Below are 23,084 nucleotides of genomic sequence, written 5' to 3'. Positions count from 1 at the left end.
CTCCCCTTCTCTCTCTCTGATAAATAAATAAAATCTTTAAAAAAAAAAAAAAAAAAAGAATAAAGTATTTGTTGCATTGTATATTTCACTTACTTCTTCAACTGTTAGTAACTGGACCATCTCCAATTTTTCACAATCATGAATAGTCTATGCATAGCCTATAAAAAAGACTGTCTACTTGAATCAACATTTTTGCTACATGGCAGTTTTGTGGTGTGTGGTAACCTGTTTTGAACCAATGCCCCTCAGCTCCTGCTATAAAACAAGCATTCAGTCTGAGCCAAGTAGTAACTTATGAAAGACATGAAAAGGACATGCCAAACAGATCAGTGTATTGTTCCAGTAAGATAAAACTAGGTTGCAGTCTGACCTCTAAAACCAGTTGCTTTTGAATACAGGTAGAACTTCTTTTATTTCAAAGGCTGAAAAATACCTGTCATTCTTGAGAGGCTTACAAATTAGGATATAGTCTTGTACTAAACTAAATGCATGTAAAGTGCTCAAGTGTTTGTTGAGTGAACTGGTTTCATTTCACTAGAGGCAGAGAAAAATTATGAAATTCAGTTTGTATAATACTAACCTCTTCTTTTTCCAAGAACTCCCTGACATCAGGGTCCTGTAACATGGTAGGATGATTCACAATCCTCTGAAGGTACCTACAAGGTATAAGCAGTTATCTGGCTAGTCAACCTGGCCTCACAAAGTTTTGGGTGTTATACACTGTAGGCAAGGGTACATCTTTCATTACTTTAACATGTCCTCAGATAAGGCACTTAAGTGTGTCTCTGCTTATCAGCACCACGCTCTAACCAACTGAGCTAACCGGCCAGCTAAGTTTGTCTCTGCTTATAAGCACATTTAAATTCACATTCCTCACTTTTCTAAAAAGGGAAGAAAAATAACTGCTCAGAAAGAGACCTCGGAGCCATTCATATTTGATTGTCCAAGGGAATATCCCTGTCTGCTCACTCGGGATGAGGAAAGAAAAGAAGATGGTCTGTTCCTAAGGTGGGAAGGTCAGGGACTTAGAAAAGATTAAAGAGCTTGCAGATGTGTGCATCTTTAATTCAGTCAAGTCTGATCTCTACTAACTTCAGTGAATGTTTCATGGTTAAGTCTCAGTTTCAGCCTCTCACCTGTTCTTATGTCATTCAGGAAAATGGTCGTATGGCACTTACCTTTCTAGAGCGGCCCTCCGTTTTTCAAGAAATTCTGCAGAAGAAGAATCTTCCTTCCCAACTTTTACTTTTGTCATGCCTGAAATGGAATTTGAAAAGTAAAAATAAATGTAAATAAATCATCATGAATTTAAAAAATAATAATAACCTGTAAAAAAGTCCGCAAGAGGAAAGGCAATGAGAACAGCATTACAAAAAACAACCAAAGGCCACTTCTACACTTTTTTTTTTTTAAAGATTTTATTTATTTATTTGACAGAGAGAAATCACAAGTAGTTGGAGAGGCAGGCAGAGAGAGAGAGAGGAGGAAGCAGGCTCCCCGCTCAGCAGAGAGCCCGATGCGGGACTCGATCTCAGGACCCTGAGATCATGACCTGAGCTGAAGGCAGCGGCTTAACCCACTGAGCCACCCAGGAGCCCCACTTCTACACTTCTATGTCATGAGAATGCATGAACAAAAGGTTCTTTACATGAGAGTCATATTCTGAACTAGTCTCAAAGTGCTGAAGGTTAGTCTAAACTCTGGGACTTGCAGAACATTATACGTTTTCTAAAAGGGGACCACAGGACTCTGAGTATAGATTAACAAACATCAACTGATGGCAGTGAAAAGGTTCCTAAGTCCCCTCCCCTGCTGCCAATCCCCTTTCAACTTAGTATATTTCAGTCTGAAGGAAACAGAAATCATTTAAGACTCCTGATACCAATACAAACATGAACACAACACAACACACCTACACTGATACAAACATGAACACAACACAACACACGCAAACACAGAGAGCTGTGAAAGCTCAAAGCAGAGCCTCCTACTGCACCTGAGGAAAGAGTACATGTCAAAACATGCTATCTCTCTAGACCTCGTGTAAGTTACAGGAAAATATTGGAAGTATCTCTTTCCTACCTATAAGATTCCACACTGTTAATAGTCTCATGTACTAATCAGAAAATATATTACAGAAAGAATGCAAAGGAAAAGATTCCAAGCAGAATACAGACCGCAGAGCTTACCTATTAGGCTTTTCTCGGGTGGAGGAGGGACAATAAAGCCATTCTGAGAATGTTTCTCGGAAAGCTTCTCATAAAGACCCAGAAAGTCACTAAATCTTCTTTTCACTGCAAACTGTTTACTCCTGAACATTGGTAAGCTTGTCTTGGGGACAGAAAAAACACAAGGTGATTTCATTTCAAACAGAAGATGATTAAATATCTTTAAAGTCATCTGGCTGATGTGAAAGGAACCTATTTCCCAGATCCCTATCCTTTAGCCACCTGGCAAATAACTCTCTCCAAGGCTGAGATTCTTAAACTTTTTGAACTTCAGTACCCCCTGGCTGTACAGGATGTACAGGATTATAAAGGCAACTAACTGAATTCAAATCCAGTTCTACTTCCGGGTTAAGAACCCTTGCTCTAAAAGGAAACAGATGTTGAAGTCTAGTTTAAAGTGGAAATCTATGGTCACCTATAACCCATTCATCTTGCACTGCTTTCTTAAGGGTACTGGCTGCTGGAATTGAAGCAGCAAAACTAAAGACAGATTAAAGGGGGCGTATCAGGTGAAATGTCCACGCTGGAGATACTTTAACTTCTAAAGTGTCACTGAATCTAGAACTCACAGGTGGCCTGCTAACAAGTAGTAGTGAGACAATATAAAGGAGACTTCTAATAAAAAAGACTAGGCCTACATCCTAATGACAGATCATTTAATACTCACCTGGTAGGCAAAATTAAAGGAGGCTGTCCTTGCCGATTGTTGGCAAAGCAGTATATCAAGGAGAACTTTTACACATGCCAATGGGAGTATAAACTGGTACAAAGACTTCTAAAAAGTTTGTATTCCAAAAACAAAAATGAAAGTTTGTATTCCCTTTTTTCAACATTTGCTCTGTGACCCAGGGGAACTATACTCCTGGTTATAGACCCTAGAGAAACTCTTCATGGTGTTTACTAGCAGACATGTGCAAGAAAGGTCATGGTTTGTAATTACAAAAACTGGAAACATGCCGAATATTCACAACAGGAAAATGGGTAAATATATTATGCTATAATCACACAACAGACTAACTACAGCTACACAAAACATGGATGGGTCTGAGAAACAATGCTAGTCAAGAAAGCACTATTTGCAGCACGATGCCGTTTTTATGAAATTTAAGAACAAAGCAAAACAGTATATTGTTCAGAGATACGTATGTGAAGACTCTTTATAAAGGAAATGAGAAACTCAGGAGAGTGGTTGCCCTGAAGGTGTGAGGCAGGGGATATGAAGGGAGAAACACGCAGGTGGATTCAATGGTACTCATCTTAAGATTGGTGGTAGGCTCGGGGCTTCATTTTTTATGCTTCATAACCTGCATACAACATTGTATAAGTTTTGTATGCATTAATGTTATATAAAAAAGGAAGACCAGACCCGAGGGGTAAAAGGATAGGGAAAGTATTAAAAGAAGCTCCACACCGGAAACCTCCTAAGAACTGATGATTTTTAAATAGGTGATATAGTTTGGGGCAATCCACCAAACTAGTTCTAAGCCACAAAGGTCCTAAGAGGGATGGGAATATATCAGATATACCACATGTCTTAAGAAAACTTACAAAGTTTCATACTGAAGTGTTAGCTCTCTGGAAGAAAAGTGGAAAGGCTCAGATGAGATTACCAAAGGGATGCAGGCTTGCTCCATCTTGAGTAAACTTGAAGGAGGATGTTGGCAAAGAAACTAAAGAAATACCCAGAAATAATCTGAATGATGACCTTCTTGATACAAACACCCAAATCTATTAAGCTGGTCACCAGTAGGGTCACTTGGACTCACCTGTGTTGTAACTTTGTAGGCTACATAGGCATTCATACCATCCCCTGTGAGAAAACAAGAAAGCGTAAGAGGATTATTCTGTGAATCAAAGCAGGGCTGATCTTGTTCACATTTAACCAGGAATCATAAGCCACAGGAGCCCTGCATAAGAAGGGATACTTGTTTCATCTCCAAGCTTTATATACTATCCTACAATCTTCTACTTTGCTTTAGGGTCTCTGTGTCACATATCATGGCCCCACAGATACTGGCAGGGCCCCAGGTTGAGACAGACAAGAGAGTCAGCCCCCTGTTCCAAGGCCAGGCTCCATTTATACCCTCCACAAAGCAGCACTGGATACTGACAATCCATTGGTTGTTACCATGCCAATATTTGGGCTGGTTATACACATCTGTCTAAAACCAAACAATTCTCTTGCTGTATAAAGCAGCAGGAGGAGAAGGAAGCAACTGATGTAAAAGGAAACAAGCAGTTCTACCCTAAGCTAGCTCTGGGCTCCATTTGCTCTTTCAGAAATACTGTCACGGACCCCTCCATCGGTCCTGGGGACACTGACCTCTCTCATCTAGCATGTTCACCCAGAGCAAAGGGCCTGGCAGGAAGACACTCCGGCTGCCTGATGTCACACAAATCTCTTTCCTGGAGGAATTATTTTTCTGAAAAAGCCTTTGACTGTTAAATAATTTGGGATTCAGGCAATTGTTTTTCTCTGTGGTAGTGTCCTGACCTAGACCACTTAGGGACATAAAGGCGCCATTGACTCCGAGTAGTGAAAAGACACACTGGACTCAGACAAAGCTCCAGTGCTAGAATCTGGTGTTTTGGGTTGGTTTTGTTCCCTTCTTCCCAACCCCTCAATTATTTCCCCACACCAAACAGGAAAACCTAGGTCAACAATTACTAGCTGCTTAAGCTTCTGAACTGGTCCTGGGAGAGGGCCCAGGGGAAGAAGGTACAGTACCAGATCAGCAGGGTCCCATATTGCGACTTGGTTTCAATGACATGGCTAGGAATGCCTGCTTTTATAAAGTACACAGACGAGCTGGAGATTATACAGGAACAGAGGGCTTGTCTTCTCTACCTCTCTAATCCTACCAAAAGGGTGTGTATGAAACAGAAATCATAAGCTAAACCTTAGAAATCACTGCGTATCAATTACCACTGTTAGTTCTCTTCTAAATCACTTACACTACATTGTGTAACACTACTAAGGATGTTTACTATAAAAGGAAAAAAAAAATCTAAATTTACTTTATGAAAGAAGTATTCAGAATTTCACTCATAGGTCATAGTCAAATTTCCAAAAGGTCAATCCCATAATTTAGTGCCTAGAATAAAGGGAAGCCTAAGTGCAAACATCCATAAAATATAAGAGCAAAGCAGGATCTTCAGTTTGCCAGTGTATCTGCTGCTTTTACTGAGACAATGAGAAAAAACATACCTGCATGTACATACAGAGTTCACAAAATATGGAAATGAGCAAGTAATATAGCAGTTTTAAATTTAACGTTAATTTCCTAAATAATTTCAGAAAGTTGGAGATGGCCTATACAATTACCAAGGCTCTAAAAAGCACATCCTGGTATGAGTGGGATTCTAATTAATTAGATTCTAATTTATTTTTTAAAAAGATTTCTTTACTTGATTTTCAGCAGAGAAAGTGTGCACGCATGAGTGGGAGGGGCAGAGGGAGAGAGAATCTAAAGCAGACTCCATGCCAATGTGAGGCTGGGTTCGATCTCATGACCCTGAGATTGGCCATGACCCTGGTATCGGCACCTGAGCCGATACCAAGAGTTGGCCGCTTAACCAACTGCACCGCCCAGGCACCCCAATTAATTAATCAATGTTTTTAAGGTTTTATTTTTAAGTAATCTCTACACACAATGTGGGGCTCTAACTCATGACCCGAAGATCAAGAGTTGCATGCTCCACTGACTGAGTCAGCCAGGTGCCCTGGATTCTTATCTAGATTGTGTGTAGGAATGAGAAGCACATGTTGAATATAAACAGCCCACACAAACAGAAGATATTGTTCTAAAGATCAGGTGGGTTTTTTTTTTTTTCCCAAAGTAATCTCTATACCCAGTGTGGGGTTCAAACTCATGACCCGGAGATCAAGAGCTGTATGCACCACTGACTAAACCAGCCAGGGACCCCCAGTTTCCTCTGCTCATGTTTGTTCTAAAGAAAAGGAAATAAAAAATAAAAATAAAATACAATCTTTTAAAAAGAATTCTAATAGTATTTAATGTCTCTGACTTTCCTCCCCTCCAAAGCAGAGAAAAGCCTAATAAAATAGCAAGGAGTATAATCTTACAGGAAAGATAATGATGAAGCACTTCATATTGGCTAATTCAGCTCTAGAGACAACTGTGTAGAAATTAGCTAGCTATGCTTTCCTTGGCCACACCCTAACATCAGAAGGAATCCCAAGTACACTCACCTATTTTCTCAGGATCAGTTATACCGACTGTCAAATCAAATTGGTCTTCCTGTTCCTCTTCCTCTAGCTTTTAAAGAGAAGATAAACCATGAGAGTTAATACATGAAAAAGGCTATTAATTTTATCCTGCATTTATTTTGTAATATAACAACATCAAGCTATATTCTTCTATACATCAGTGTTCAACTCTGTCCCTTCCCAATAATCCCAATGTACCAACTTCCACAACTTTAAGCCTGTTCAAAGGTCTTTGTTACATCTATTTGCTTATAACATTATTTTGATCATAATGCATAATTACTAGAATTTGCAAGACCTGCCTCTGTTGGGCTAAGGAAGGAATGAGGAAAGACTACACTCTTGAATATGGGAGCTTCAGACACTAAGTATCATTAGTGTTCATTGAAAGCCTCTGTGCTATCCTTTGGGCTATCCTCTGCCCAAGAAAGAGGTATTGGATTGTGGCTGTCCATTAATCATAAGGGTCTTCTAAAGTCACAAATATTTTCTCAAGGTTCATACTCAACTGAACCTTACACTGGCAGCACAGTCCTAAAAATACAAAAGAAACAAGACCAAAGGCACAAATTCTCACCTCTTCATAGCTTGGCTGGGATTTAGAAGAATTTATAGCTTCCTGTGGAGGAAGAGAAATGAGCGTTTTGGCTGGCACCTTCTTCTGATTATTTTGTGTGCTATCCAGGGAGAGCTCTACTGTGGCATCTAAAAAGAAGTAGATATTCTACAATGAAGATCAATAATGGGTCTTTGATAGCTAAATTTCAGTTCTATAGTTAAGAGACAAAAACAAGGGGCGCCTGGGTGGCTCAGTGGGTTAAGCCGCTGCCTTCGGCTCAGGTCATGATCTCAGGGTCGTGGGATCGAGTCCCGCATCGGGCTCTCTGCTGAGCATGGAGCCTGCTTCCCTTCCTCTTTCTCTGCCTGCCTCTCTGCCTACTTGTGATCTCTCTCTGTCAAATAAATAAATAAAATATTAAAAAAAAAAAAAAAAAAGAGACAAAAACAAGAGCAACCACTTTTTTTTTTTTTTTTTAATTCTTTTCATGCCCACAGTGGCTGGGCTGTGGGGGTTAGGGATAGGGATTAGGGTTAAGGGTTAGGGGATAGGGTTCAAGAGCAACCACTCTTTTTTTTTTTTTTTTTTTAAAGATTTTATTTATTTATTTGACAGAAATCACAAGTAGATGGAAAGGCAGGCAGAGAGAGAGAGAGAGAGAGGGAAGCAGGCTCCCTGCTGAGCAGAGAGCCCGATGCAGGACTCGATCCCAGGACCCTGGGATCATGACCCGAGCCGAAGGCAGCGGCTTAACCCACTGAGCCACCCAGGCGCCCTAAGAGCAACCACTCTTAATACTTAACACATTTTCAAACTGAGAGCAAGAGTCGAGAAATCTCACCCAAGTGAACTGAACAAGAGAAAGTAAGAAATTTTTACATGGATAAAGGGAAAGATGATAAGAGATGCATTCTTCTTCTTCCTTTTAAAGATTTTATTTATAATTTGACCGAGAGAGCATGTGCAGGGGGAACAGGAGGCAGAGGAACAAGCAGGCTCCCCACTGAGCAGGGAGCCCAATGCGGGGCTCTGGGATCATGACCCAAGCCGAACAGATGCTTAACCCACTGAGCCACCCAGGTGCCCCAAGAAGTGTCCTTCTAGCACAGGCTTGATGGAACAATCTCTCCCATTTCCAAATACAATTACTTGGCTATCCTCTCCTACTTAAAATTTAGGCAATAACCAGTTATTAAGCAAAAAGCCTACAAAGTCTATGTACCAATTTATTTTACTCTTGGGAATATTCCAAATCTTATATAAACTATTTATTCTTATTACAATTGTTTGGAAAAGAAAATTAAGTTTCAGCTAGAGGCAGCAGGCACACTGATAGCAAAAAATCACATCAAAGGAAGTTAGGAAAACTGGTAAGCTAGTAAAAACAGCCCCAACATACAAACATAGTAACACTTGGGGTAAGGCACTGTTAGCCACACCTGAGGATGGCAATGTAGTTTTAGCAGTTTAGTAATTGTTTACAATTATAATTTTAGACCATCTTGCAAAGTTTTTTTAAAAAAAGACTTTGACAGAGAGAAGGAGAGAGAGAGAGGGAGAAAGCACAAGGAGGGGGAGGAGCAGGGAGGAGAGGGAGAAGCAGGCTCCCCACTAAGCAGGGAGTCTGATGCTGCACTTGATACTGGGACCCTGGGATCATGACCTGAGCCGAAGGCAGAGGTTTAACCAACTGAACCACCCAGGTGCCCCTATGATTATGTTTGATACAGGCTGTCCAAAGGGGATAACAAGATATTGTGATATCTGAAAATCTTTCTAATAAAAAGGTTTTTTTTTTTTTTTTTTTTTTAAAGATTTTATTTATTTATTTGAGAGAGAGACCACAAGTAGGCAGAGAGGCAGGCAGAGAGAGAGAGAGGGAAGCAGGCTCCCTGCTGAGCAGAGAGCCCGATGCGGGGCTCAATCCCAGGAGCCTGAGATCATGACCTGAGCCGAAGGCAGTGGCTTAACCCACTGAGCCACCCAGGCACCCTGCCATTTCATTCTTGAACAAATTTGTGATTGCCTTCTGAAGTATGCAGTTTTTCTCTACTGATATCATTTTATATAATTCCACTAGATCAGTCTTCTTAAAACATTTACCCTTATCACTTTCTTTCTTTCTTTTTTTTTTTTTAAAGATTTTATTTATTTGACAGAGAAATCACAAGTAGGCAGAGAGGCAGGCAGAGAGAGAGGGGGAATCAGGCTCGCCGCTGAGCAGAGAGCCTGATGCAGGGCTTAATTTCAGGACCCTGGGATCATGACCTGAGCCAAAGGCAGAGGCTTTAACCTACTGAGCCACCCAGGAGCCCCATACCCTTATCACTTTCTTTATTTAAAATTGCCAATGGCTCTTAGTTGACAATAGAATGAAAATTCAAACTGTAATTATTATTATTATTATTATTATTTTTTTTAAAGATTTATTTATTTGACAGAGATAGATCACAAGTAGACAGAGAGGCAGGCAGAGAGAGAGGAAGGGAAGCAGGCTCCCCGCCAAGCAGAGAGCCCGATGTGGGACTCGATCCCAGGACCCTGAGATCATGACCCGAGCCGAAGGCAGCGGCTTAACCCACTGAGCCACCCAGGCGCCCCAAACTGTAATTATTATTGATGTCTAAAGTCCCCTAAACTACATTTCAAGTCTTACTTCCATGCCTTCTCTCAGAATTCCCTGCTCTGGCCTACCTAGTTTACTGAACGGACTTCAAATGTGCCTTGCATCCCCTGCCCCACCATCTGTAAATCTTCTCCTTTTCTCCTACATAAATACTTCTAGGAAGTCTTCCAAGGGCACTCAAGCAGTTTCTCAATCTGCTCCCCCTGCTTGTGCTCTAACAAGTCAATAAATAAAAAAATCTAAAATGTTAAAATAATTAAAAATTATTGGGCCCAAAATGTTAATAGTGCCAAGGTTAAGAAACCTCACTTCATACTAGTCTTTTCCAAACTGCAAGATGTAGCTCATTGGTGAACTGTGAAAACAATTCAATTGGATGCAAATAGCTTTTAAAAAACAGGGAGAAACAATAGGACATTTCAGATTGTATTGAAATAAAGGTAAGTCACTTAATAAAATTTGTTTCAATTTTATGTAAGTATGCATATATTTTGGACACAAAATGTAATTCTCACTGTGAGTCTTGATCATAAGGCTAGCCACTACTTTAGTCTGATCTCAAGCGAAGATGTGAGACTTAGTATTTCTAGCACTGTTCTTGCCACATTTACATTGTTTAGTAGCCTAACTCTATCTGTATGTTTAGGTCTTTTTCCTTAACCTTCTTGATGGCAGGGGCTACTTTCTACATGATTTGAAATCTCCCACGATTGTATCCTTAAGAGCTATGTTTCCAATAGAAACTTTGCTTGTTTAGTTCAGTGACTTAGAAGACTCCTAGGTTTTTTGTTTTTTTTTTTTTTAAGATTTATTTATTTATTTATTCGACAGACAGAGAACACAAGTAGGCAGAGAGGCAGGCAGAGAGAGAGAGAAAGAGAGAGGAAGAAGCAGGCTCCCCGCTAAACACAGAGTCTGATGCGGGGCTCAATCCCAGGACTCCAGGATCATGACCTGAGCTGAAGGCAGAGGCTTTAAACCACTGAGCCACAAAGGCGCCCCCTAGGATAGGTTTTGAGTCCATACTTGCCTGCAAAGAGATCCTGGGGCTCTTGGTCTTGTTCCTCATGGATCCCATTTTCTTTGGAGCCATTGTTGATGGGAAGGGAAGCGATTCTCTTTGGAGACTGGGGCTTACTCTGTAAATGAAGAGATAATCTGACTAAAACAGTACTTTAAAAAAAAAAAGATTTTATTTATTTATTTGACAGACAGAGATCACAAGTAGGCAGAGAGGCAAGCAGAGAGGGGGAAGCAGGCTCCCTGCAAAGCAGAAAGCCCGATGTGGGGCTCGATCCCAGGATCCCGGGATCATGACCTGAGCCAAAGGCAGAAGCTTTAACCCACTGAGCCACCCAGGTGCCCTAAAACAGTACTTTTAAAAAAACAAACTCATAAAGTGACTTTTAATGCGTTCCTCAGTTGTACCCACGGGTGTTTAGCAGCAAATCATCATTAGTGATGTAAGTGCTGCCCAAGTAATCACAGAGCTAAAATAAACTCATACATTCCAGAGTTAATTTCTAACACCATAACCTTGCTGAAATGCCCTACCCCAAAGCAGGTGATACTGACATGGCTATGTGTACACACAGAAAATTTTCTAAAGAACGTGTCCAAATGCATTTCCTCTTCTCACTTGATGACCTTTATTCTTTCAAATGCTGATGGGGCACATTCTAGTGACCAGGACACCACACTAGGGTGCAGAATTCAAGCTCTGACCCTGGCTTACTGTATGGCCTTGGCTAAACTGTTCACAGAAATGCAGTTGTGCAGGTATTACTGGCCCCCTGACAGGCAAAAAAAGGTATAACACTTTACATCTAATGCTGTTCACAAATATGTTATCTTTTTATCCTTAACTTACACAGACACAATTTTCTTTTCTTTCTTTTTTTTTTTTTTTTAAAGATTTTATTTATTTATTTGACAGAGATCACAAGTAGGCAGAGAGGCAGGCAGAGAGAGAAAGGAGGAAGCAGGCTCCCTGCTTTGGGGAGCAGAGAGCCTGATGCGGGGCTCAATCCCAGGACCCTGGGATCATGACCTGAGCTTTAACCCACTGTGCCACCCAGGCGGTCCCACAGACACAATTTTCAACCACGCCCATGCCAGGCTAGCAGAATAAAAACCAGTCATGCTTAGCCTAATGGGCACATGGTAAAAATAGTCAGTTGATGGCCTTCATCAAAAGCTCAGTGATCACCCACAAACAAGTGTTGGGTGGGGCACTAGACCGGTACCAGAATGAACAAAGCTGGATTGTATAGAACATGAACAAAATGCTGGGAATCTGGCTTCAAAAGCCATGGTGTAGTGTTGCAGGGTTTTGAAGTCAAACCCCAAGGCCAAATCAGTTAAATGACCTGACTTAAGGAATCTTTTATGAAACATTTCCTTAGCAAATCTGAGGGACTTTGTTCCTCAGAAACAGGCCTTTCTGACCCAACAAAACAAAGTAAAATGACAGATCTGTTGCGTATTCTGAATTTGCCAGGCAAACAGCTCCATCCCAATACTGGGGCCATCCTCAGGGAAAGAAACTGCTACCAATATGTACGATTTATATTAATAAGCAATGCTCCTACCGAAACTTTTCTATGCTAACAAAGCTTAATGAGTAAGTTTTTTTTTTTTTTTTAAAGATTTTATTTATTTATTTGACAGAGAGAAATCACAAGTAGATGGAGAAGCAGGCAGAGAGAGAGAGAGGGAAGCAGGCTCCCCGCTGAGCAGAGAGCCCGATGCGGGACTCGATCCCAGGACCCTGAGATCATGACCTGAGCCGAAGGCAGCGGCTTAACCCACTGAGCCACCCAGGCGCCCCAATGAGTAAGTATTTTAATACCTAAAAATATATGCTTAAATGTTATACCAACTCAGAGACAGTGATCCTGTTTTCTAGGTGCTTCCACAATCTTCATCAACAAAATTACTATAGAGATAAATACAACAAATAATAGAACAAAATTAAAACCCACAGTTCCCTTTTGCCTCATATATTGTCAACTACCTTCTTACAACCCTGTGATCAAGAGTTACGTGCTTTACTGACTGAGCCAGCCAGGTACCCTGAATTCTTTCTTTTTAAAAAATCTGTGCCAGGTTGACAGGTCTGAAAAGTCTTGCTTCCACATGTTTACTGGCCATTTGAACCTCTGTGACTTGTCTTCTTGATGTCCTCTGCCCATTTTTCTAAGTCAACACTTAGATGTACACTTTTCTTACATAAGTGTATCTAAGTTTACCTAAGTTTCTTACATAACCCTTTCTAGGGCATATTGTAAGTACCCCTCCCCAACTTTATCTCTTTTCACATCTGTTTTATTTTGGACCTTATAAAATTTATTTTCAGATGAGTAATTTGGATTGGTACTGGACAAGCTAAGCTTATTTCTTTAGGCTGGGAAGTACTCAGCACACAATTAAGTCTTGGAGGCATACTATTCTCAAGTTCTACTTAAAATCAGATTTAGTAAAACCTAAGAACTTTTTTTTTTTTTGTAAAGATTTTCATTTAGGGGCGCCTGGGTGGCTCAATCCTTGGGCGTCTGCCTTTGGCTCAGGTCATGATCCCAGGGTCCTGGGATCCAGCCCTGCATCGGGCTCCCTGCTCTGTGGGGAGCCTGCTTCTCCCTCTCCCTCTCCCACTCTCCCTGCTTGTGTTCCCTCTCTCGCTGCCCCTCTATTAAATAAATAAAATCTTTTAAAAAAATAAAGATTTTTATTTGAGAGTGATCACAGAGGGATCAAGAGAGATTACAGAGGGAGAAGGAGCAGCAGCCTCACCACTGAGCAGGAAGCGTGATGTGAGGCTTGATCCCAGGACCACAAGACTATGACCTGAGTCAAAGCCCATCTCTGATTGAGCCACCTAGGCGCCATTGAAAACTACTTTTACATATAAGAAACAAAGTATTCTTCCTTCCCTGTTAATCTTTAGATTAACAGAACTCTTAATAGAAAACAAGTCTTCCATGAGACTAGAGTTTATAATAATAGCTTATCAAAATAAATATCTATCTGGGCTCTATAACACATTTCATATGTTTTGTCCCAGATTTAAAAGTCTAATCTTTAATCATTATTATTGATTTATACTAAAAAGCTAATTTGGGGGCACCTGGGCAGCTCAGTTGGTTAAGCATCTGACCCTTGATCTCACTTCAGGTCTTGATCTCAGGGTTGAGATTCAAGGCCCATGCTGGGCTCCATGCTAGGTATGACAGCTACTTAAAAAAAGTAAGTAAGAAATAAATCAATAGCTTATTTAAAATCAACAGCTAAATTTCAGGAAGGACTCATTCTGAGGGAAGGGAAGAGGCGCACAGACTATACTGAGTTGCAAACTCAATACTAAAAATAACCTTGCTTATAATTTGCATTTTAAAAATCTCTGAATCACCAGGACATCACAAACTATCCCTCTATTAAGGGGAGCTAAATTTCTAGGCAACAGATAAAACTATTTTCTATGATGAAAATGGTGTGTTTGTGATGTAGATAGTAAAGCAAATTACAGCCCTGCCTGCTTCCCCTTGTCCCCAGCCCTCTTTTCTGAAATAAAGGAGACATACTTTCTTCAGTGAGAGAATCCTAGGCTAGGATACCCAACCCTTGCTGATTCCTTTTGGCTGTTAATTCTAGCAGGTGGTTCCACTGATAAGCCTACTTAAAAGTTCAAGTATTTCTCTTTAGAATTAGAAGGCACACAGACAGCCAAATCTACCTCTCAGAGAAGCCCTAGAAAGAGCTACAGCAAGAGAGCACTTGTGTTAAGAGCAAAGAGGTATTCCTCACCAATTAGCAGCCTCAAACCACAAGGCCAGGCCATTAACACAATATTCTTAGCTCAGGGAAGGACAGACTTGGGTCTGCTCTCCCTCATAGCTAACAGAGCCATTTAGTCTTGAAAAGTACAGCTGTGATTCTGCATCACTTCCCTTTAGGTCACTGAGTGGTGATTCTTTTTTTTTTTTTGGTGATTCTTCCTTATGTTGCTCAACTGCTCTATGCTGAATCCTCGCATTCTTCAAGGGACCTCAAAAGACAAGTACCGTGAAAATTCTCAACTGCATTTAGAGGGTGAATCCAAATTAAAAGCTATGATAAAACTGTGCTTCCGGAGAACTAGAGTACTCATCTTCTAGTGAAAAATTAATGTAATTTAGTAAGGCAAGATATAGCTACACAATTGTGTGATCATATCAATGTAACAAGGCAAGGACAATTAGGAAAAAGTCATGCCCAGAAGTTATACCTAGATAACAGGGCAGTCACAAAGTCTTTAAAAATCACCCTGGCAGACTCTGGCATGGAATACTGTTCTATTTGCCATGTTATTTCTACAGATGAATATACTAAGTGGAGTGGTGTATTCGTTTTCTATCATCACTGCAACACAAAATTATCACAAATTTAACAGTTTCAACAATGCCAATGTATTATAGTTCTGTAGAAGTCAATACAGGTCTCACTGGGCTAAAATCAAGGTGTCAACCACAGTTATATTCCTTTGTGGAGGTACTATGAAAGAATCTGTTGCTTTGATCTTCTAGCTTCTAAAAGCAATCCACATTTCTTGGCTCATGGTCTGCTTCCTCCATCTTCAAAACCAACAATGTTACATCTCTCTTTGCCTTTCTTCAGCGGGTACTCATTTCCACAGCCACTCTCTGACACTCTTCAGTCTTCTATTTTTTTTTTAAAGATTTATATATTTATTTATTCGACCGGGGGGCGGGGGGATCACAAGTAGGCATAGAGGCAGGCAGAGAGAAAGGGGGAAGCAGGATCCCAGCTGAGCAGACAGCCCGATGTGGGCCTCGATCCCAGGACCCTGAGACCATGACCTGAGCTGAAGGCAGAGGCTTTAACCCATTGAGTCACCCAGGTGCCCCCAGTCTTCTATTTTTAAAGGATCCTTGTGATTATATTGGGTTCATTCAGATAACCCAGGCTAATTTCTCTACCTTAATGTCAACTGATTAGCAATCTTAATTCCATCTTCAACCTTAATCCTTCTTTGCTTTGTAACCTAATAGATCCACAGCTTCTGGGATTAGGAGGTGGACATCTTAGGGAGAAGGCAATTATTTTACTTACCACAGGAAGTGACTCCACTCTCACATGCCACTGCCACATTTCAAAAATGGCACAGATGCACTAAAAACTTCTGGGCTTGGAAGAATGGGATTTAGTGTCCATTAAATTTGGTAATAGTGTGCATCTTACTCTACAAACTGGTTAAATATTCAATTAACCCAATGGACTTCACAATTTTACCCCCCTTCACAGCTAAAGGAGTTTAAGTAGGGGTTCTTATTCTGGGATCAGGAGATGTCTAGAACTTAGATGGAATAAAATTACAATTTCATTTTCACTAATTTCTGAGATTCAGCATTTTCTTCAATTAAAAGATAGGCCAAACACCACAACAGTAATTACCAGTATTTGACACTATAATGGAAATTAGATATTTTTATTTGATATCACAATAGTTACAGTTCTCAAAATATCATTTATGGTCATCTGTATTTTTAAAAAATTATGGTAGTTATATAACTATCCCTACATCTTAATATGTAAAGCATTAAAAAGCACATGTTGCAAACATAAAATTGTTTTAATGTTTTGCTAACTGCATTTCTATGTAATTGGTTTCCTTGTAATCTTATGTATTTTATACACGTAAAAACATTCTGAGAATGGATCCATAAAGTTCACTGGACTGTTAGTGGGTCCACAACACAAAAAGGTAAAGAACCTTTAAGCTAGTCCCTCTAAGACTAATGAAAATAGAAAAGGGGAATCTGGGAGGGTAGGGAAAATGAGAGACCTCAAAGTGACAGTGCATACTACAGTCTACCAAAATTTAGCTGTAATCTACTGAATTTTATGGTGTAATTTCCCTACTAAACGTTTTGGGTTTCAAACTAATATAACTTAGAAGGCCCAGAAAACTGCAGAAGGATCAGAGTCTGAACGAGTGTATTAACTTCCATTTTGAAAAAGCAAAACCCATTTAAATCTGCTCTGAAAGCAGAATGAAGCCCCAACTATTCATTTGACTAAGCAAGAGAATAAGCCAGAAAAGTTGAGCAACAGGCTTTTCCTGGAGATCAGATACTTATGGCTACTTGCTCTAGCAACTATCAACTACTCATGATTTATTTATGCCAAGTTACTCAAGATTTGAGGAGCAAGAGAGAAGTTAGAGTATTCTTTTTCCTCTCTCCCCTCCCAACCAAACAAATCACAAATGGCTAGGTCATCAGAACTACCCCAACACCTGAATAAGCAAGGAGCAGAACTCCCTGCAGAAACCAGAAATCTGACTGCGACCTTTACTGCTGCTCCCATAAGCCCCAAAGTATAATTTTATTTATTTATTTATTTTTAATTTTTTTTTTTTTTAATTTATTTGACAGAGATCGCAAGTTGGCAGAGAGGCAGGCAGAGAGAGAGGGGGAAGCAGGCTCTCCGCTGAGCAGAGAGCCCGACATGGGGCTCGATCCCAGGGTCCTGGGATCATGACCTAAGCAGAGGCCTTAACCCACCCAGGTTAACTGAGCCACCCAGCGCCCCCCCCACCCCTGCCCAAAGTATAATTTTAAATAAATTTTAAGTTTTTTTTCTATTTTATTGTATTTATTTGAGAGTGAGAGACAGAGAATGAGCGAGCATGAGTGGGATGAGAAGAAGAGGGAGAAATAGGCTCTCTGCTGAACAGGGAGCCCTACATGGGGCTTGATCCTGAACTCCAGGTTCATGACCTGAGCCGAAGACAGATGCTTTACTGACTGAGCCACTGCCCCTGAAGTTGAGTTCTTGTTAGTCATCTTTAAAAGTCTTTTCTCATTCCTCTACCTCCAAAAGTGCTTTGTAACTACTTTTGTTAGTTTTCCTGCATAATCCTAAAGCTAGGTTACCTGCAAGCACAATTCTTTTTTTTTAAGATTTTATTTATTTATTTGACAGAGAGAAATCACAAGTACACTGAGAGGCAGGCAGAGAGAGAGAGAGAAGGAAGCAGGCTCCCTGCTGAGCAGAGAGCCCGATGCGGGACTCAATCCCAGGACCCTGAGATCATGACCTGAGCTGAAGGCAGCGGCTTAACCCACTGAGCCACCCAGGCGCCCCTGCAAGCACAATTCTATGATCAAGAAATTAATGATTCTATGTGCTTCAAGAAAATCTAAACTTTTTATTTTTTTTATTATTTTTTAAAAATCTTTATTTTTTTTTTAATTTTACCTATTTATTTGATAGACAGAGATCACAAGTAGGCCGAGAGGCAGGCAGAGAGAGAGAGAGAGGAGGAAGCAGGCTCCCTGCTGAGCAGAGAGCCCGATGCGGGACTCGATCCCGGGACCCCGAGATCATGACCTGAGCCGAAGGCAGCGGCCTAAACCACTGAGCCACCCAGGCGCCCAAGAAAATCTAAACTTTTTAGAAGTGAAACTTGTTTACAATCGGAGCTGAGCATTAAAATGAATCTTCAGTGTTTTGCTGACTTTTTCAAGAACATATGTATCAGACCTATGTGAAAAATGAGGAATTTCAACTACCATCTTTTTAAAGATTTTACTTATTAGAGAGAGAGACTGAGCAGGCCTGCTAGCAAGAGTGTTGAGGGGGGAAGGGTGGGAGGAAGAAGGGGCAGAAGGCAAAGGAGCCACACTCAATACAGGGCTTGATCCCAGGACCCTGAGATGATGACCTGAGCCAAAAGCAGACATTTAACTGACTGAGCCACCCAGGGACCAACTACTAATCATTTAGTAGTTAGATCTGACCACCTAATGTGGTATTAGCTCCAAAAACAAGTGTTTGAGAAAATATGCCTATAGAAAATACTACACATTAGAGGAACATAATAAATTATCCATGACTAATTGATATGACACCATTAACTAAAGACATAAAGCAGTAAACTGTTGTTTAACTATACTGTTACCTAGATTAACTCTCTAAGTCTATTTAATAATCGAGAAGAGGGGGTGCCTGGGTGGCTCACTTGGTTAATCATCTGCTTCAGCTCAGGTCATGATCTCCGGATCCTGTGATTGGGCCTGGATCTGGCTCCCTGCTCAGCGGGGAGTCTGCTTCTCCCTCTGTCCCTCCCCACACCGCCTGTGCACGTTCTCTCTCTCTCAAATGAGTAATAGTTAAAAAAAAAAAAAAAAAGACTAGAGAAGGGATATTATAAAAAACTTATTGAGGACATGTTATTTACTTGGGAACAGTCACCATAGATTTTGCAGAACAGAATTAAAAATATTAGCCAGCTAAACTATCAATCTCGTTAGGCCTTTAATAAAATTACCATCCTCTGTCCAGATCTAAAGAAGTTTTCCTATAAGCACAGAAAAGGAAATAAACTGGTCCTGGGACTGAAAAAGAGTACAAATGAAAAATAGTAGGGAAATTCCTCAAAAAATTAAAAATAGAACTATGATATCATCCAGCAACCCCTCTTCTGTGTGTGTACCTAAAAGAACTGAAGAAGGGTCTCAAAAGCTATTTACACACCTGTGTTCACAGCAGCACTATTCACAAGAGCCAAGAGGTAGAAGCAACCCAAATGTCCATTGAGGAATGAATGGGTAAATAAAATGTGGCACATACAATGGAATATTATGCAACTTTAAATTTAAAGATTTTATTTATTTATCTGACAGAGCTCACAAGTAGGCAGAGAGGCAGGCAGAAAGGCAGAGAGGGAAGCAGGCTCCCTGCTGAGCAGAGAGCCCAATGTGGGGCTCGATCCCAGGACCCTGGGATCATGACCTGAGCTGAAGGCAGAGGCCTAACCCAGTGAGCCACCCAGGTGCCTCTATTATGCAACTTTAAAAAGGAAGGAAATTCTGATGAATAGTGGAACATGGATAAACTCTTGAGGGTATTAGGTTAAGTGAAATAAGCCAGACACAAAAGGACAAATACTGCATGATCCCACCTACATGAGGTCATCTAAACTAGTCAAGTTCACAGAAACAGAAAGTAGAATGGTGGTTACCAGGGGCTTAGGAGTGGAGAGAAAGAAGAACTGTTATTTAATGGGTACTGATTTTCAGAATTGCGAAATGAAAAAGTTCTGGAGATCTGTTGCAAAATGTGAGTATACTTAACACTACTGAACAGTAAAACTAAAAAGGTTTATGATGGTAAATTTTGTTGTATGTTTCATGCCACAATAAAGAAAACCTGATTTATTCTCCCTCAGGATACATATTATATTGATCACAGACGTAGGCTGGATTTTAAAAATAACATGTCCTTTCCTGTCTAAATGTTAATACATAACTTACCTTTATATAATTCCCTTTATATATAAGTCTATAAAACACTGTCAATCAGAAGCCACTTGCTATCCCTGACTTCTGAATACCAATAAAAAGTTATGTTATTCTTTTGATTTAAACATCAGTGAGACTATGTAAATAAGTCTTTATTAATCAAAGACTAAGTGTTCAATACATGACTTTTGAAGTCTCCTGCTATTTCTTTATTCTATTTTTTACTTTTATTTATTTTTAATTTAAGTGGTCTCCATGCTGGGCATGAAGCCCAAAGCAAGGCTTGAACTCGCAACCCTGAGATCAAGAGTTGAACACTTAACCAACGAAGCCACCCAGGCACCCCCCCCCTTTATGTTTTCTAGCCATTTCTGTAGTTCTTAGAGTCTCAATTCAAGATTAAGAGTAGTGGGAAAGTGCTCGCTTCGGCAGCACATATACTAAAAAAAAAAAAAAAAAAAAAGTAGTGGGAAAAAACTCTAATTGGTCTGATAGATCACTGGTAGTAGTAGTTACCATATTTGGCCAAAATCTGAAGTGAGGTTATCATTTATCTATGTTTCCCTCCTTCCTCTTAGCATTAGAAAGGCATCTGCAGGGGCGCTTGGGTGGCTCAGTGGGTTAAAGCCTCTGCCTTCAGCTCAGGTCATAATCCCAGGATCCTGGGATCAAGCCCCTCGTCAGGCTCTCTACTCGGGTAGGGAGCCTGCTTCCTCCTCTCTCTCTCTCTCTGCCTGCCTCTCTGCCTACTTGTAATCTCTGTCAAATGAATTAATAAAATCTTAAAAAAAAAAAAAACAAAACACCCTGCATTAAAAAAAAAAAAAGAAAGGCCTCTGCAGTTCTTTCATTTAGAGGGCATATCTACTTGTGGTCCTGGCATACTGCTAAAAAGAGATGGGCATACTAGAATTCCTGGGAGGGCAAATAATGAACTTGCTTCAACTCTATCATTCAGTGTTAGAAGTTTGCAAGTAAGACCACTGAAGTCAAATGAGGCACAGAAATACGTATGCCATTCAGTCTTTTTAATGTAATTTTAACATTTAGGAGGGCCAAAAAAATGGCTCTCTCATTTAATTAAGGAGAAAAATTAATCCTATCCTAGAACTAAGAAAGTTTTAACTAAAAAGCTGTGTATCTAGATTCAGGTTCAGTCAAAGATTCAGATAATACTTTTAGAATTGTAACCTTTTTATAGATATGCCCACAAAGAAGCAGAAAGATGTAAGGTCTTAAGTATTATTAAGAATCATCTTAAGATATTTCCCAGCTGGTTCTCAATCTTAAGGCAATGCTTTCAGATTTGTTTTAGACTTAGTAATCCTTTAAATACTCAGATTTGTTTTTAAAATCCTTTGAACTCCAGACTATCCCTTTTGGGTAACTGGTTTGTTGATTCTGAAATGCCTATCATGGGCTGCTCTTTTGATTATAAATCGTACTTTTATTACTGTAGTAACAAAGTCTCTTGGGCCCTAAAAGAGAGCAGATGGGATGATTAACAACAGCAGCTGTTGCATCAATGTCCAGGAAATTACATGCATACCATAAATTTTAAATTTTATATGCCTCAGCTTCCCAATTTTTTAATACCACTCCCTCTACTGCCAACACCCAACAAACACAATATATGAAGATAAACTTAGTAAGATACCACTGAAGTCATTAAGTGCCTTTGATGACTTTTAGTTAAATCAATCTTATTACTAGTTTGATTTTTTTTTTTTTTAAGATTTTATTTATTTATTTGACAGAGAGAAATCTCAAGTAGATGGAGAGGCAGGCAGAGAGAGAGAGGGAAGCAGGCTCTCTGCTGAGCAGAGAGCCCGATGCGGGACTCGATCCCAGGACTCTGAGATCATGACCTGAGCCGAAGGCAGCGGCTTAACCCACTGAGCCACCCAGGCGCCCCACTAGTTTGATTTTGATAAACTATATTAACCATTTTTAGAGTTAATAAATATAACTTTTCTAACCCATTATTAGATTCCATGGGTTACAGTAATTAGTTTACAATGCTCAACTGTTTCACAAGTGTTTCACTGATATTCAAATTTAATATGCACAATAATGGTGGGCGTAAATGCTGTTATTCACATTTTATTGGTGAGGAAACCACACAGAGTAATTAAGTATCTTGCCCAAGTAAAAGAACCTGGGTGGATTTAAATAAGCCTTCAAAGCTGTTGTTCTTATTCTTCAATGTCCTTAAGACACAGAAGCACTGCAATCCCCTATCTTCTCACACTGGCTCACAGCTAAAACATTTACTGGAATATAATTTGTATTTAATGGCTTTTAAACAAGAAATTCACAGTTTAACTAGTGAGAAATCTGGGGAGTCTTGGCTTCTTGAAGATTAACATCAGCACAGGCAGCTCAAAAAACGGCTTACAGGTGGCATTTTAGTTTCCCCAGCAACTCAATTTTCCTGGATCAAAATCTAACTAAAAATAATGCTTTCTGTGGTAGAACAAGTTCATTTGGAGTCCTTCCTCCTCCCTTTGGAAATTAAGCAAAGTACTTTGACACAGTCTAATACAAGAGAAGTACCGACGCCTCTGTAAAGTAATCTGATCAAGTCACTGCCTCTTCAACTTCTTTTAGAAATCTCTAGAAAACAACTCCTTGCCCTTTCAGGGCCCTTTTTGGAAAATAAATCCTCATTTGCCTATGTGACTAGTCACTTTCAATGTCAAAGTGTCTATTTTCAGATATTTGGTCTGAATATCTACCATTCCAGTAGCTATTATTAACAGTAACTCTTCTCCATGACTTATGGGAGAATTACCAAAGGAAAGGACCAAAAATTTGTTTTAAGTGAGATGCAGAAAGACTAAATTAATCAGCAAGAGTTATTTCTTAGAATAATAGAGACTTCATTAGACAGTTTAAGCGGTTATATTAGTATCAACAAGTACTTCTTGAGCTGGGATTATGAATTCAATTCCTGAATACAGTACAGGGAAAATTCTAAAGATGTCACCAAAGAGATTTCCTGGAAACTTAACCTCTGACAGAAATGATACCAGCCTCAACCTCTTTCAGACACATGGCGCATAAAGAATTTACAGCTGTTTTATTTAGTCACTTACTTACTGAATAGCTACTACAAAAAGTATTATCCAAGACC

General features: G+C 39.9%; 1 protein-coding gene across 1 annotated transcript in view; it reads right to left on the bottom strand.

The window, feature by feature from the left end:
- The window catches only part of SNX1 (sorting nexin 1), a 32,522-nt gene that overhangs the window by 8,296 nt on the left and 1,142 nt on the right, over positions 1-23,084 (bottom strand). The window contains exons 2-8 of the mRNA XM_059372230.1: positions 10,675-10,783; positions 7,037-7,164; positions 6,442-6,508; positions 3,995-4,038; positions 2,190-2,331; positions 1,179-1,257; positions 581-656 (exon numbers count right to left, since the gene is read on the bottom strand). Of these exons, the coding sequence (XP_059228213.1) occupies positions 581-656; positions 1,179-1,257; positions 2,190-2,331; positions 3,995-4,038; positions 6,442-6,508; positions 7,037-7,164; positions 10,675-10,783 (645 nt within the window). The remainder of the gene's footprint in view (positions 1-580; positions 657-1,178; positions 1,258-2,189; positions 2,332-3,994; positions 4,039-6,441; positions 6,509-7,036; positions 7,165-10,674; positions 10,784-23,084) is intronic.

The sequence above is a fragment of the Mustela nigripes genome, chromosome 13 (genome assembly GCF_022355385.1).
Source record: "Mustela nigripes isolate SB6536 chromosome 13, MUSNIG.SB6536, whole genome shotgun sequence".
NCBI classification, from domain to species: domain Eukaryota; kingdom Metazoa; phylum Chordata; class Mammalia; order Carnivora; family Mustelidae; genus Mustela; species Mustela nigripes.
Note: the sequence above shows the minus strand (reverse complement) of the source record. Positions and strands in the feature narration are given on the sequence as shown.